Source organism: Oncorhynchus gorbuscha, linkage group LG16 (assembly GCF_021184085.1).
Source record: "Oncorhynchus gorbuscha isolate QuinsamMale2020 ecotype Even-year linkage group LG16, OgorEven_v1.0, whole genome shotgun sequence".
NCBI lineage: Eukaryota > Metazoa > Chordata > Actinopteri > Salmoniformes > Salmonidae > Oncorhynchus > Oncorhynchus gorbuscha.
The window spans coordinates 89255738-89273158 of record NC_060188.1 but is presented as its reverse complement, the minus strand read 5'-3'; the positions used below and the strand labels follow the sequence as shown (position 1 = coordinate 89273158).

The window sequence follows — 17421 nt, the reverse complement described above, 5'->3', positions numbered from 1 at the left end:
GATTGCTTCATACAAGAACACAAAATGTGTACATTTCTAGAAATCTTTGAAAAGCAAGTCAGGTAAAGAGCTTTTTTTTGTCTTAAAGGGACAGTGTTGTATTTTGAGACAAGCTTGAAAAAGCTAAGTAGCCGATAATCAGACAAATTATGCTGCCTATCTATAATAATCTTATGGGAATAATGATGCATTTTATTTTGTAAAGTGATTTCTTGCATCAAAAATAATTTTCAGTCACCACATTGTCTGAAGGACAAGTGGATAAACAGGTTAATGTCAAGTCCTGCATGTTTATTTTTTTCCTAAAAGGGACCTGAATAGAACAGCTATTTCCATGTTAAAATGTTATGGGATGCATTTTCTCCATTGTTTTTGATGATAGGCCACTCTGGTAGGCCACTCTGGTAGGCCTCCATTATGATCAAATAGCCACATTAGCCTACTTGGCCACTGTTAAAACTAACTTAAAGTGGATACAGCCTCAGTGTTCACGGGTACAGCCTCAGTGTTCACGGGTACAGCCTCAGTGTTCACGGGTACAGCCTCAGTGTTCACGGGTACAGCCTCAGTGTTCACGGGTACAGCCTCAGTGTTCACGGGTACAGCCTCAGTGTTCACGGGTACAGCCTCAGTGTTCACGGGTACAGCCTCAGTGTTCACGGGTACAGCCTCAGTGTTCACGGGTACAGCCTCAGTGTTCACGGGTACAGCCTCAGTGTTCACGGGTACAGCCTCAGTGTTCACGGGTACAGCCTCAGTGTTCACGGGTACAGCCTCAGTGTTCACAGTAAACACGCGCCAGAAGATGCACTGAATTTTCACAATGTTCAAGTTTGCACTCAGTAAACCAGAAATTTACTCAGTGACGACATTTTTTTGAGGGAACATTGCCGACAACTAAGTTTCACCCCGGGCGAGGCAGAGAGGGGTCAACTGTGCAGGGCTGTCCCAAACCAATAACATGTAGCTTCCTTCCCTCCCTCCCTTCTGCAATAACTGAGGTCGTTTCACACACTGTCCATGTCAAGAACCATTTACATTTACATTTACATTTAAGTCATTTAGCAGACGCTCTTATCCAGAGCGACTTACAAATTTAAAACAGCCTTTGCACAGCTTATTTGTGGAGATATACTTTCTTCCGTCTGAGGTGCACTCCACAGCAAGAGAAACACTGCCCAGTTAGGGGAAGAATTACATAACCAACCATGCTCAACCTACACATTCCTTTTCATTCCCAGGAAAGTGTGTCAAACCAAACCGGTATATGGGACAGACTGAGCTACTTGTGGAAACTGAAATCATCCCTTTGACACCAGACATGGGTTCATAGAATCCAAATCCTGGGTTCATAGAATCCAAATCCTGGGTTCATAGAATCCAAATCCTGGGTTCATAGAATCCAAATCCTGGGTTCATAGAATCCAAATCCAAATACTTAAGATGTACGTAATTGAGCTTGCATGGTGCAATGGAACCAATAGAGTAGTCTGCCACTCCAGGTAGGCTAGAGCAAACACTCATAGCACTTTGGAACCAATAGAGTAGTCTGCCACTCCAGGTAGGCTAGAGCAAACACTCATAGCACTTTGGAACCAATAGAGTAGTCTGCCACTCCAGGTAGGCTAGAGCAAACACTCATAGCACTTTGAAACCAATAGAGTAGTCTGCCACTCCAGGTAGGCTAGAGCAAACACTCATAGCACTTTGAAATCTTTCAAATATTATATGAATCCAGATCTGCAGCCTACACATGCTTCCTAAGAAAGTGTGTCAAACCACAGAAACATGTGGTGACTGGATTTAGCCTCTGACTGTGAAAAAAAAATCCAGTCTAGAAAAATCCTCATTCTGCTACAGTTGTAAAAAGCCCAGCTACCCACTCACTCATTCAGGTCAGGGAGATCAAAGGCTGACATCAGCACCTGTGCTTTTCCCTTCAGAAGCACTGGCTCCCTGGTCTACTGTAACTCAGATCTCTGTCTAGGATGTGTTTGATTAGGAAGGATAGAATTACTGCCACTGTTACAGAAACACACAGCCTGACACTGCAGAGTTAATCACCACCAGGCAGTAAGGAATCACAACAAGCAGAGAGGAAAAGGATTCAGGAGGAAACAGCAGGACCCACTCACTCAAGGAGGAGAGGACATGAGGAAAGGGGGACATCAGCACCTGGGCTTTTCCCAGGAGGAAGACACAGGCTCCCTGGGGACTGGAAAGATCTCTGGAGGATGTGTTTGATTAGGAAGGGGGAGAGAAGGAGGCCAGAGGACAGGAAAGACAGCAGGACAGGGGACAGGAAAGGAGGAGAGGACATCACAACAAGCAGAGAGGAGGGAGGGAGAGGACAGGAGGAAGACAGCAGGAGAGGGGAGAGGAAAGGAGGAGAGGACATGAGGAGGAGAGGGGGGAGAACAGGAGGAGGGGAGAGGACAGGAGGAAGACAGCAGGAGAGGGGACAGGAAAGGAGGAGAGGACATGAGGAGAGGGGGGAGAACAGGAGGAGGGGAGAGGACAGGAGGAAGACAGCAGGAGAGGGGACAGGAAAGGAGGAGAGGACATGAGGAGGAGAGGGGGAGAACAGGAGGAGGGGAGAGGACAGGAGGAAGACAGCAGGAGAGGGGACAGGAAAGGAGGAGAGGACATGAGGAGGAGAGGGGGAGAACAGAAGGAGGGGAGAGGACAGGAGGAAGACAGCAGGAGAGGGGACAGGAAAGGAGGAGAGGACATGAGGAGGAGAGGGGGAGAACAGGAGGAGGGGAGAGGACAGGAGGAAGACAGCAGGAGAGGGGACAGGAAAGGAGGAGAGGACATGAGGAGAGGGGGGAGAACAGAAGGAGGGAAGGAGAGGACAGGAGGAAAGGAGAGGTGAGGAAGACCGGAGGAGAGGAGAACAGAAAGAGCTGCCTGTGTAGTAAAGGAATCGGAAGGCAGAGGTGGAAGAACAGAGGAGAGCATGAAGAAAGAGTGTGTGTATCGTACCGCTGGAGGAGGAGGCTGGGCCTGGTCACTGACCCCATCTGTCATACTGGAGGAGCGCAGCCTGGAGGTCAGATGGCTCTGCTGAGGGGAGACGGAGGAAGGGATTGTTTTTTAAGACTTTTTCTTCTGGTCTATTTGGCTACAAGAACAAATGTTTTCACACATACTGGAATGGTGCTAATGAATGAGGTTAAAAAGTGCTGAATTTGCCTCTAACAGAATCAAACGGGTCAGTGATTCTCACCACAGCAGAAGCGTGGCTGGGGGCGGCCACCTCTCCGTTGATGTCAGGCGGGGGGCCGGATGGGGTTGGAGAGAGAGAGAGGTGCAAGTTGATCTCCTCTGAGAACTCCTGGAGGGGTGGGGGGGCAGGCGTTTGGGGGATGGCCGTCGCCATTGAGGAGGAGGGGACAGGTAGGGGGCCGTCTGGACTCTCTTCGGTGATTGGCTCCCACGACTGTGCAGAGAGAGAGAGTAATTTTTGTTGTTTTTCACTTTATATATTCACTTTGTATGTTGTCTACCTCACTTGCTTTGGCAATGTTAACATGTTTCCCATGCCAATAAAGCCCTTGAATTGAATTGAGTACGCGAGAGTATGTACTGTACCACTGACTAGTTTAAGTAACAATGTTGGTGTAATATTGTCCTGGTATGAAGCAATAGATGACCTTGGATTTACGAAGATCTTGATTAAAACATATTGTACAGTCGAGCGGTCAGAGGTCAGACTCACATCTTCCATGTCTCTGGGTTCTGTGTGTTCGTTCTCCAAGTCTTCAGAGATGTGTCGTCTAGACCTGAAAACCCGGTGGGCCTGGATGCTGTTCGCCCGCTGCTGATTGTCATTCTCCACCTCCGAAACATCATCCCTGTAGAGAAGAGATAATTAACATTTTACATGTTTGTGCACAGAGAGAACAAGAGAGGACCGAGTCTGGAGGACTCCAGAAGACTTAGCACCGAGCCCTGGGGGACACTAGAAGACCTAGCACCGAGCCCTGGGGGACACCAGAGGACCTAGCACAGAGTCTAGGGAACACCAGAAGACCTAGCACCGAGCCCTGGGGGACACCAGAAGACCTAGCACCGAGCCCTGGGGGACACCAGAAGACCTAGCACCGAGCCCTGGGGGACACCAGAGGACCTAGTACAGAGCCCTGGGGGACACCAGAGGACCTAGTACAGAGCCCTGGGGGACACCAGAGGACCTAGTACAGAGCCCTGGGGGACACCAGAGGACCTAGTACAGCGCCCTGGGGGACACCAGAGGACCTAGTACAGAGCCCTGGGGGACACCAGAGGACCTAGTACAGAGCCCTGGGGGACACCAGAGGACTTAGTACAGAGCTCTGGGGGACACCAGAGGACCTAGAGCAGTTCTGATAACTGTGTGTAAAGATAACGTAGCTGTGTATACATACACGTTACTGGGTCGTTTCCACTGTGTATAGCGGTTGTTGTGGTTGACGTAGTAGGTTCTGCCCAGGTTATCAACCTTCTCCTCCCATCCTGGGGGCAGTGGGGGCTGGACAGCCTGGGGCCTCTGGACGCTGGGATCGGCAGAGTCGTTCACCTCCCAGCCCTGAGAAGCACAAAGGCACAGGAGGAGAGTGCTCAAAGACACAGCCAGAGAGAGAGACACGGCACACAGCCAGGAAACAAAACACACAGCTATTCCCTTTTGGTGTACCTTATACCTTACATTCCACTGTCTGTCTGAGATCTCGCAAGAACGTTGGAGATTTTATTTTTTTCTTCAGTTCTCCTGCTAAATGTTAGCCTGTCTGTTTAGCTACAATTCCAATCTTACTCGGTGTCATATGCCAAAGATGTTTAGCAAGACAAAGAGTGGGATGATGGCTAAACAGACGGGTACCGAGACTAGCTATATGTCACCCTATCTAGGCCTCATTTTACTGAGTGAAAAACTATAAGCCATCTTGCCCTCTCTCGCTCTCTTACTCAGATTAAGTCACTGGCACACAGAAGCGTACAGAAACACACACCAAACACATACTTTAATTTTCCATTAGATCAGACTTTTGAAAATGAAAGGAAGTGGGGAAGTGAGTGAGCGAGTGAATGGTGTTTCCAGAAAGAGAGACCAGACCAGAACAGACTAGACGTTTTCTCCAGACTCCCTGTTGGCAGTAACAGACTTTTGTTACTCCACCTCCACAACTGTATGCATGTATATACAGTACCACTCAAAAGTTTGGACACACCTACTGATTCAAGGGCTACATTTGAGAATAATAGTGAATATATCAAAACTATGAAATAGCACATATGGAGTCATGTAGTAACCAAAGAAGTGTTAAACAAAAAATATATATATATTTATACTTGAGATTCTTCAAAGTAGCCACCCTTTGCTTTGATGACAGCTTTGCACACTCTTGGCATTCTCTTAACCAAGCTTCACTTGGAATGCTTTTCCAACAGTCTTGAAGAAGTTCCTACACATGCTGAGCACTTGTTGGCTGCTTTTCCTTCACTCTGCGATCCAACTTATCCCCAACCATCTCAACTGGGTTGATGTCAGGTGATTGTGGAGGCCAGGTCATCTGATGCTGCACCTCCTTCACTTTCCTTGGTCAAATAGCCCTTACACAGCCTGGAGGTGTGTTGGGTCATTTTTCTGTTGAAAAACAAAGTATAGCCCCACTAAGCGCAAACCAGATGGGATGGCGTATCGCTGCAGAATGCTGTGGTAGCTATGTCGGTAAAGTGTGCCTTGAATTCACCTGTCACCAGCAAAGCAACCCCACACCTCCTCCTCCATGCTTCACATTGGGAACCGCACGTGCAAAGATGATCCATTCACCTTCTCTGCATCTCACAAAGACACGGTTGGAATCAAAAATCTAAAGTTTCTACTCATCCGACCAAAGGACTGATTTCCACTGGTGTAATGTACATTGCTTGTGTTTCTTGGCCCAAGGAAGTCCCTTCTTATTATTGGTGTCCTTTACTGAGTAATCAAGGGGAGAAGGGCCTTGGTCAGGGAGGTGACCAAGAACCTGCTGGTCACTCTGACAGAGCTTCAGAGATCCTCTGTGGAGATGGGAGAACCATCCAGAAGGACAACCATCTCTGCAGCACTCCACCAATCAGGCCTCTATGGTAGAGTGGCCAGACAGAAGCCACTCCTCAGTAAAAAGGCACATGACAGCCAGCTTGGAGTTTGCCAAAAGGCACGTAAAGACTCTCAGACCATGATAAACAAAATGATCTGGTCTGATAAAACCAAGATTGAACTATTTGTCTTGAATGCCAAGCATTACATCTGGAAGAAACCTGGCACCATCCCTCTGATGAAGCTTGTTGGGAGACTAGACTGGGAGACTAGTCAGGATTGAGGGAAAGAAGAATGGAGAAAAGTACAGAGATCCTTGATGAACACCTGCTCCAGAGTGATCAGGACCTCAGACTGGGGTGAAGGTTCCCCTTCCAACAGCACACAGCCCAGACAACGCAGGAGCGACTTCGGGAAAAGTCTCTGAATGTTCTAGAGTGGCCCAGCCAGAGCCCGGACTTGAACCCGATTGAACATCTCTGGAGAGACCTGAAAATAGCTGTGCTTCCCTTCCAACCTGACATGAGCTTGAGAGGATCAGCAGAGAAGAATGGGAGAAACTCCCCAAATACAGGTGTGCCAAGCTTGTAGCGTCACACCCAAGAAGACTGTAGGCTGTAATCGCTCCCAGAGGTGCTTCAACAAAGTACAGAGTAAAGGGTCTGAATACTTTTGTAAATGTGATATTTCAGCTCTTTTTTACATTTTATTATAAATGTGAAAAAAAAATCTTTAAAAAAACTGTTTTTGCTTTGTCATTATGGGGTATTGTGATGTCATTATGGGGTATTGTGTGTACGTGGATTGATGATGGGGGGAAAGTATTCAATCCATTTTAGAGTAAGGCTGTAACGTAACAACATTGTGGAAAAAGTTGAGGGGTCTGAATACTTTCCGAATGCACTGTATGTAGGAAAATTATATTATTTTCTAAAAATCAGGACTGTACTGAATTTGTTAAAACGCTATTTTAAGCTTAACGGTTAGGTTTAGGGTTTGGGGTTAAGGTTAGGGGTTTTGGGGTTAAGGTTAGGCCTACGGAAAACACATTTTTACTCCCCAAAAAGTCCTGATATTTCACATTTAAAAAAAAGCTGTGCGCTTGTGCCTGTCTTCTTACCTCTGCCTCCTCCCTGGTAATCCCTTCAGTGGTCTCTTCCTCCGGACTTCCAGTCTTCGGCAGGTAGGCCATCTTTAGCCGTAGATAACCCTTCACCCGGGACTTGTGGCTGGAGACAGAAGAGGACACCAAAACGGCACTTAATTGGGAGTTATTCAAAAGAAACCAGAGGTAGAAACAGATAGTTTTCCCCAGAGCCATGAATTTCAGAGAGTTGGGCGATGATGCATTTAAAACGACACTACAACATTCTATGGAAGCCCTGTTAGCACCCCATAAACAATACATGGGGAATATTTTAACAATGCTATTTAAGTTAATGTCTAGAATTAGAACGATATTTGGAATTCAACAGAAACCAGAGGAGGTGGAATGACAACAGTCTGAGCTAACAATGATTACAGTACAGTTACTTTAAACCAAATACCATAATGACATAAGCCTGTAGTTCCAGTCACATCTAATCGTGAATCTGTTTTGGATTAGCAACAACAGGTGGACATGGTTTGTGGGTAACTTGAGTGTGTGTGTCAATGCGTGTGTGTAGTTCCCTGTCACCTTCGTCGGTAGTCGGGAACTGACCTTCGTGGCCGTAGGAGGAAATCTTTAAACGTGTACGGCCGCTCCATCGTAGGGTCCTCGGTCTACAACACAAAGACACATCAATCAATCGATCAAATGTATTTAAAATCCCTTTTTATATTAGCGCTTGTCAAAGTGCCTAACAGTAACCTGGCCTAGACACCGAAAAGCAAGCCAAGTATACAGACATGTAGCTATAAAATAGAAAAACCACACTGACCATCTCACATAAACACAAACACATTGTGATATGCATGACTGGTACAATCTGTCCACCAAGCACACTAGTTAAACTAGCCTGAATCAAGTGCACAGCAAATATTTGAGAGGATTTGCCAGATGAAGTATTTCTCCCAGGTCTGATTTACATGCAGTACATGAAAACATAAACACATTATGTTGTAGCTAAGAAATAAAAAGCCACACACTGTCATTACATCACATGAAGATAATCCTTTGGTAACAGTCCAGTTGAAATGATTAACGAATGTCTCCCGTTTCTTAGTTAACAGCCTTGTGTGTGTGTGTGTGTGTGTGTGTGTGTGTGTGTGTGTGTGTGTGTGTGTGTGTGTGTGTGTGTGTGTGTGTGTGTGTGTGTGTGTGTGTGTGTGTGTGTGTGTGTGTGTATGTACGTGTATATATATATAGATGTGTGTGTGTGTACGTGTATATATATGTGTGTGTGTACGTGTATATATGTGTGTGTGTGTATGTGTATGTATGTGTGTGTGTGTGTACGTGTATATATGTGTGTGTGTGTACGTGTATATGTGTATGTGTGTGTGTGTGTGTGTGTGTGTGTGTGTGTGTGTGTGTGTGTGTGTGTGTGTGTGTGTGTGTGTGTGTGTGTGTGTGTGTGTGTGTGTGTGTGTGTGTGTGTGTGTGTGTGTGTGTGTGTGTGTGTGTGTGTGAATGCAGAGTAGACCCTCTCCTGTTTCATAGTTAACTAACAGCCTTGTGTGATAAACTCAGAGGTAAAGTGGACCGACAGACCAGTCAGTACTGGCTGGGGTTTAAGCAGCTATGAAACTCGAACCCTGTAGTCTTAAAGTCTGGTGTGTTGGGGGTTTGTAGAGAGACGTTGAATCCCAAATAAACTCTAAGACAAGATACTTGTGTCGATCTGAGAGGACTGGATAGGTGTAAGTGATATGAGGGCTGGATAGGTGTAAGTGATATGAGGGCTGGATAGGTGTAAGTGATATGAGGACTGGATAGGTGTAAGTGATATGAGGGCTGGATAGGTGTAAGTGATATGAGGACTGGATAGGTGTAAGTGATATGGATAGGTGTAAGTGATATGGATAGGTGTAAGTGATATGGATAGGTGTAAGTGATATGGATAGGTGCAAGTGATATGAGGACTGGATAGATGTAAGTGATATGAGGGCTGGATAGGTGTAAGTGATATGGATAGGTGTAAGTGATATGGATAGGTGTAAGTGATATCGATAGGTGTAAGTGATATGAGGACTGGATAGGTGTAAGTGATATGGATAGGTGTAAGTGATATGGATAGGTGTAAGTGATATGGATAGGTGTAAGTGATATGAGGGCTGGATAGGTGTAAGTGATATGAGGACTGGATAGGTGTAAGTGATATTTAATGGATAGGTGTAAGTGATATGAGGACTGGATAGGTGTAAGTGATATGAGGGCTGGATAGGTGTAAGTGATATGAGGGCTGGATAGGTGTAAGTGATATGGATAGGTGTAAGTGATATGGATAGGTGTAAGTGATATGGATAGGTGTAAGTGATATGAGGACTGGATAGATGTAAGTGATATGGATAGGTGTAAGTGATATGGATAGGCGTAAGCGATAAGGATAGGTGTAAGTGCTATGGATAGGTGTAAGTGATATGGATAGGTGTAAGTGATATGGATAGGTGTAAGTGATATGGATAGGTGTAAGTGATATGGATAGGTGTAAGTGATATGGATAGGTGTAAGTGATATGGATAGGTGTAAGTGATATGGATAGGTGTAAGTGATATGGATAGGTGTAAGTGATATGAGGACTGGATAGATGTAAGTGATATGAGGGCTGGATAGGTGTAAGTGATATGAGGGCTGGATAGATGTAAGTGATATGAGGGCTGGATAGGTGTAAGTGATATGAGGGCTGGATAGGTGTAAGTGATATGAGGGCTGGATAGATGTAAGTGATATGAGGGCTGGATAGGTGTAAGTGATATGAGGGCTGGATAGGTGTAAGTGATATGAGGGCTGGATAGGTGTAAGTGATATGAGGGCTGGATAGGTGTAAGTGATATGAGGGCTGGATAGGGGTAAGTGATACGAGGGCTAGATAGGTGTAAGTGATACGAGGACTAGATAGGTGTAAGTGATACGAGGACTGGATAGGTGTAAGTGATACGAGGACTGGATAGGTGTAAGCATAAGCAATATGTATTGCTATTCGATACTATGATTTTATTGCAAATCGATGTTTCAAACATATTGCTCACCAAGACAGCACCATGAGAACACCTTTTGATCAGTCAATAAAAGTGCTGAAAACAAATTGTCTCCCTATTTAGAAAAAAATAAGCTGGAGAACAAGCTATTATGGATTTGGATTTCAGTCTAGTCTAATATGGCAATATTATCAAAACGATACAATATATTGGCAAAAATGATATCCCGATATCACCCCCCCCCCCCCACCCAATCACTAATAGCTACTAGCCCGGAGTGAAGGCAGCACTCATCAGTGACTACCCCAAGTTAACATGTTAACAGCAGATCACTCAGGGCTAGTAGCTAGACAGTGAAGGCAGCACCAGTCAGTGACTACCCCAAGTTAACATGTTAACAGCAGATCACTCAGGGCTAGTAGCTAGACAGTGAAGGCAGCACCAGTCAGTGACTACCCCGAGTTAACATGGTAACAGCAGATCACTCAGGGCTAGTAGCTAGACAGTGAAGGCAGCACCAGTCAGTGACTACCCCGAGTTAACATGGTAACAGCAGATCACTCAGGGCTAGTAGCTAGACAGTGAAGGCAGCACCAGTCAGTGACTACCCCAAGTTAACATGTTAACAGCAGATCACTCAGGGCTAGTAGCTAGACAGTGAAGGCAGCACCAGTCAGTGACTACCCCAAGGAGCCAGAGCCTCTACACTGTCAGAGCTTTCAGAGGTGAATCACCATGACTCATGAATACTTCAACAAAAAAGGCCACAAAGACACAGTGAGTAAGACTACACCCACCCAGAGTGACTAAGACGTATAGGTGCACAGAGAATAGACACACAGGGGCAGTATGACACCTGACTGGCTGACTGACTGTGATCAGGGTTATGTTCAGTAGGTACCAAAGGGAAGAAGAATATGCTCAGAAAAGAGTGATACTGAGGGACTTATGTGAACTTGTCCAATAACTAGGGCTGTGACGATACCAGTATTGTGCTATTTTTTTTACATGGCAAAAAAATGAAAACATGAAGCAGACCAAACTTGTGGGTCCTTTAAAAACCAGCTGTGGGTAAAATATTGTGTGCTACAGCTCGGAAAATAAAGAAATGTGACTGTTTGACAACATAATGGATGTTTGTTTCCAACATTAGGGCTGTTTTCCTAAATAAAGTTAATAATATAATAATAATAATAATATATGCCATTTAGCAGACGCTTTTATCCAAAGCGACTTACAGTCATGTGTGCATACATTCTACGTATGGGTGGTCCCGGGAATCAAACCCACTACCCTGGCGTTACAAGCGCCATGCTCTACCAACTGAGCTACAGAAGGACCATATTTCGCTTTGTGTTTTGTTTCCTTGCCACGATACTAACGGGTATCGTGATATTGGTATCGTCTTTGCCCTATAATAAACACCCATTGGCATACAGCTGCAAAACGTTTTGAAACTAATGAACATGACCCAGGTCTCTGTGTCCATCCAGAAGAACCACAGGGTTACATCAGACTTGATCTCATGTTAATTCCTCCACCATAGGGACAACAGTAGGTGGTGCGTCATGATTAATCATTAACCTTACCACCTATGCAAATAGGCTTTTAGTTTCACCACTCTTAGAATCACTACTGCACTGCTTTAGGGTCAAGATATTTGACTGGCTTGACTGCTCAGCCACTCAATCAAGAGCCAAACATTCTTTGACAATGAATCATTTATGAGCAGAACTAAAGATTATTTGACAAAGGATAATTTAATCATTAGCAGCACTGCACTCTGAACTGCCAGTGAGATCAGTCCATAGTTGTCCCGATTATTATTATTATCATCATTGTTATTATTTAGAAGATCGATCATGTTCCTTTCATAAAACAATGAACCTGCTTAAAACTTGATTAATAAACTACTTGAATCCGGCATTCATTTTAGGACTACAACTCTGTTTGTTATTGTGGCTTACCACCATCGGGGGATGCACGGTTTGTTTTTCTGTCAGCTCCAGGCCTGGGTAACCCTCCTCTCCTCAGACTCTGTACTGGCCCTGTTGTTTACATTCCTACCGGGTTTATTTCCACTCCTAACAGGGGGCTAGTCGCTCTCACTCTCCAGTGTTGTTGCTACTTAAAAAGCCTACGACAACAGGTTGCTCAAGAGAGCTTGCTAAACTCTTCCCCCTCCCCTATGCCCTCACAACCTTCAGAGTTCACTAGGCAGAACAAACATACTGTTAAAAACCAGTAGAGCACTCTAAAACACAAATAATATGTGCACACACTGACCAGAAGATAAACACACACACACGTCGTACACAGACAACACACTCACCGGTAAATGATTGAGAGGCACATCGACCTGTCCCAGGAAATCGTCCCTCGTCTGCAGAAGAAAGAGAGTACAATAATTGTCAGTCAAAATGGAGATGAATACTCTGACTGTGAAGAATGCCAACTGACTCCATTTCCAGCAGCAGGGCTTGAAGGCAAGGAAGAACAGACCACAGCAATGAGGGGGAATTACACTCCATATTACTGTTGCTGCTATAGCTGTGCAATAGAATCAGTTTATTAACACAGGTTGTCACAGGCATGGTGAGAAGCAGGTGCACTGAGAGGAGAGGTCAGGGGAGCGCTGATGTCACTGGGGTGGTAGGTCATGTAGGTAGAGGTACTATCACTTTAGACAGAGGGGGAAGATCCCATGACCCAGCGAGAGGAACAACAACCACCACCACCAGACGAGAGCGAGGAATCGAGAGACAGGAGGAGAGGAGAGGTAGCCAAAGGTTGTGCCAGCCACATGAAGTAGTCATTCTAACCACCACCATCATTATTGCCAAGAGGAAAAGGTCAGAGGTCAAAGGTGAGAGTAATTGACTGGTCAGGTGATTGAGCGGTACTGTAGTCACACCAGACCAAGATTACCTGTCCGAGGTTGAAAAGCCCATTCTTGGAACGGTCAGAGGCCAACAGAGCCTGTGTAGTGGGATACAACTGGTTTAGACAAACAGAGAGGGAGAAGCAGAGAGCTAGTAGCTAGAGCCACAGGCTGAATGAGCATGTAGGAAAGAATAAGGAAGGAAGTAGGTGTAATGGAAAGGAAGTAGGTGTAATGGAAAGGAATTAGGTGTAATAGGGAAGGAATTAGGTGTAATAGGGAAGGAATTGGGTGTAGTAGGGAAGGAATTGGGTGTAGTAGGGAAGGAATTGGGTGTAATAGGGAAGGAATTGGGTGTAATAGGGAAGGAATTGGGTGTAATGGGAAGGAATTGGGTGTAATGGGAAGGAATTGGGTGTAATGGGAAGGAATTGGGTGTAATGGGAAGGAATTGGGTGTAATGGGAAGGAATTGGGTGTAATGGGAAGGAATTAGGTGTAATGGGAAGGAATTAGGTGTAATGGGAAGGAATTAGGTGTAATGGGAAGGAATTAGGTGTTTATGCGATTGGAGTTAAGAAACTGTTCAATGTTTGCCTCTGAGATTCTGTAGGTGTGTTAAAATAGCCCTAGCCAACGGAGACTTCATGTCAAAGGTTATATACAGAATGTCAAAAAGGTGAGGAAATGGGAAATTAATATCACTGCAAAAAGGTTGTGGTTAAGCCACTGGAAAACCTTTACTTAAAAAGCAATGATAGAAACCGCTGGTCCTTTTTTAACTTAATACTGAGCCAGTCACCACACTGGACTTTCCACTGACCTCTAGCCAGACAGAACACAATTACAGAACAGTAGCTAGCTGGGCAGTAGACATCTAGGCTACCTTTCTGGTTTAAATAACTGCCATTTTATGAGGAAAAGTTACCAGTCACAGAGAGAGTCAAACCTGGGTTCAAATATATATATATTTTTAAATGGTCAACGTTTGCTCTAGCCTGCTTGGAGCGCCAGATGGGCGGGGCTTACAGTTTTGGGACTATTCCATTAAGCCAGGCAAGCTCAATTAAGAACAGACAAATCATTTGCAATCATATAACATAGTATTGAAGCCAGGTCTTAGTAGAGTACACAGACAGGTCACAACACATCTCTCCTGTGTCTGTGTTATTGGAACTGATGAGAGGAGAAGGGACATAAGAAACAGAACTCAAATTGGAATCTAAAACATTGTACACCTATCAGTAACTCATTTACAGTAGGATTCAACAAATCCTTCCTGAATGTTTTGGTTTATTTACTGCTTGCTTAAGGTACAGATAACAAGATGAGTCTTAAAACAGCTAAAAGTATTTCAAAACCCTAAAAAGTTCACTCCATAATTTTGGCATATCGTCCAAAATATCTAGCCTACAGTAGAGGACCAGTAAAATTATGCCATCGCCATGGATAGCACTTGCTCTATTCGCTCACTGGTCAGGTGTGGCAGCACTAATACAGGTACACACACACACACACACACACACACACACACACACACACGACAGCACAAGTTTTGTCTGAGATATTATCAAACGGACAGTTTCTGGATGGAACATAAGGGTTTACTATTGATACCTCTGCTTCCGCTTCACTCAATCACTGTTCAGGTGTGACGCTACACAGGAAAACATGTTATCTAAAAGGGACTAGGGCTGACCCCAATTAGTCAACTGGTTGATTCTTTGGTCGTTAGGCTGTTGGCCGACCGAGATTGTTTTATTCAAGCAGTAACACACACACACACACACACACACACACACACACACACACACACATATATGCGCCCATCTCAGTGAATTAATACATTGCGGAGGCCTAGACTAAAAGTACATTTATTATTGATCTGAAAATGTGGTCGGAGGCTCTATATGGAGAGTGTCACGTAATTGCCATGCGCCTCCCAATGCAGGGGGTTCTGTATAGCTCCTCATTGACATGATTGGTTGACCGTAAGTGGGGGCGGTACATCCTGTAGAAAACACAAACTCACTTCCTTGACAACAGCTCTGCACTGCTCCACGAAGCACAAGAAGTGTGAATGTCCTGACTTCTGCTGAGGACGAATCACCGTAAATGCTGCACGGCCAATGCAGACGACATCTGATGCAGAATGTGCTGCTCTCTCCAGAATGCGCTGCTCTCTCCAGAATGCGCTGCTCTCTCCAGAATGCGCTGCTCTCTCCAGAATGCGCTGCTCTCGCCAGAATGCGCTGCTCTCTCCAGAATGCGCTGCTCTCTCCAGAATGCGCTGCTCTCGCCAGAATGCGCTGCTCTCGCCAGAATGCGCTGCTCTCGCCAGAATGCGCTGCTCTCGCCAGAATGCGCTGCTCTCTCCAGAATGCACTGCTCTCTCCAGAATGCACTGCTCTCTCCAGAATGCACTGCTCTCTCCAGAATGCACTGCGCTCTTCAGAATGCACTGCTCTCTCCAGAATGCACTGCTCTCTCCAGAATGCACTGCTCTCTCCAGAATGCATTCTGTTTCACGCTCATTGTGTGAATTGTTTGCAGAATGCACTGCGCTCATTTCAGAATGCAACTGCTCTGAGAAACAAGTTTTGGTTTATTTGATTATCCAGAATGCGCCTCTACCTGGCCCGTAATAATAATAATAATTTGCCATTTGCACATTCATTGTTTCACAACTTCATTGTGTGAATTGTTTGCATTTGATTGTATTTATTTTAATGCATTTAATATTATTATTCCAGTCTTCATTGTGGGCTTATTGTTTGCAGAGTGCACAACCTATGCTATACTTGTGAGAAACAAGTTTTGGTTTATTTGATTATACATAGAAGTAGGCCTATAGGCTACCTGGCCTGATTATACATAGAAGTAGGCCTTTAGGCTACCTGGCCTGATTATACATAGAAGTAGGCCTATAGGCTACCTGGTCTGATTATACATAGAAGTAGGCCTATAGACCACCTGGCCTGATTATACATAGAAGTAGGCCTATAGGCTACCTGGCCTGCATGCAAATGTAGACCTATAAACTTGCCCATTTGGGGATCTGATAGTATTTCTGATTGGCTTAATGCACCACCACTAATGAGCTGTCGAGCTTCTCAAAGTAATGTTTTCTTCACCTCAAACAGCAGGCAAACAAAATCTGTTTTTACACCTATTGAGAATGACAATAGTTCCTCAATGTATTTGAAAAATATTTCCAGCTCTCTCCCTTTTGATAAAAACTCAGCATGAAAGGGAAAAATGCTATGCTCTGATTCAGTGGAAACGTCATAAAATAGACCTACATGATTACTTCTTCTCAGTGCTCGACTTGGACTGAAATAGGTTCTGGTATTCATTTTGTGTGCTGGCACGGTTTATAAAATGTCATGTAAAATGTGCATATGAAAACCATAACTGGCATGCAGATCGGTAGAAATGTTAAGATAAATGGTCCTTCCACATGAAAAAGGTTGCCAACTCCTCGTGTGGCCTTTTACCGGCAACTTCAGGAGAGTAATGGCAGAATGCCAGCAGGAGAGGGAGGAAAATAGTCGGGTCAGATTAAGGTTTTTTTCTGCTGGTTATCTCTGGCTCCCTTGAGTCATTTGTGCCTTATTTCATTAGTAATAATAAAGCACTACTGTATATAGTTGATTTTATTATATGTTTTATATATGGAAAAACACAGCTTTAAAAATGTTGACCAATCGATTGGTCGAAAGAACAGACGACTTTCAGTCGACTAAGGTTTTAGCCAAGGACAGCCCTAAAAGGGACAGTCTGTGGTGTGGATGCTGGACAGTAAATACGGGTTTGTGTTTTTATGCCTGGGTAGAGGATTAGACTCCCATGGTCATGCTCACATAATGTGCCTTTTAAGATATGGCTGACAAGGCTAATATGGCCAGGCTGACCATTGGGTGAGATTTCTGCTTTCAACAGGGGTCACAGCTGAGCCTACAGCTGTCTCCATGTGCCATCTTGCACTGGAAGGAGGAGGAGGGGAGGGAGAAGGGGAGGGGGAGGGAGAGTTAGCATATTACTCCTCACTGGGAGGGGGAGGGGGGGAGGGAGAGTTAGCATATTACTCCTCACTGGGAGGAGGGGAGGGAGAGTTAGCATATTACTCCTCACTGGGAGGAGGGGAGGGAGAGTTAGCATATTACTCCTCACTGGGAGGAGGGAGGGAGAGTTAGCATTATTATGGTCCTTCTGTAGCTCAGTTGGTAGAGCATGGCCTCACGATCCCCGGGACGTAGAATGTATGCACACATGACTGTAAGTCGCTTTGGATAAAAGCGTCTGCTAAATGGCATATATTATTATTATATTATTATATTACTCCTCACTGG

General features: G+C 44.9%; 1 protein-coding gene across 11 annotated transcripts in view; it reads right to left on the bottom strand.

Moving 5' to 3' along the window:
• nedd4l (NEDD4 like E3 ubiquitin protein ligase) overlaps window positions 1–17421 on the bottom strand; it is a 119960-nt gene that overhangs the window by 53246 nt on the left and 49293 nt on the right. For 3 of the 11 annotated variants that reach the window (XM_046305145.1, XM_046305137.1, XM_046305140.1), the window contains 7 exons: window positions 12522–12572; window positions 7746–7831; window positions 7188–7296; window positions 4410–4570; window positions 3722–3857; window positions 3230–3442; window positions 2986–3066 (listed from right to left, as the gene is read on the bottom strand). In XM_046305145.1, coding sequence (XP_046161101.1) covers window positions 2986–3066; window positions 3230–3442; window positions 3722–3857; window positions 4410–4570; window positions 7188–7296; window positions 7746–7831; window positions 12522–12572 — 837 coding nt within the window. Of the gene's footprint in view, window positions 1–2985; window positions 3067–3229; window positions 3443–3721; window positions 3858–4409; window positions 4571–7187; window positions 7297–7745; window positions 7832–12156; window positions 12312–12521; window positions 12573–13117; window positions 13169–17421 lie in introns of those variants that run through there. The other 8 variants (XM_046305146.1, XM_046305139.1, XM_046305138.1 and 5 more) reach the window with 6 other exon arrangements.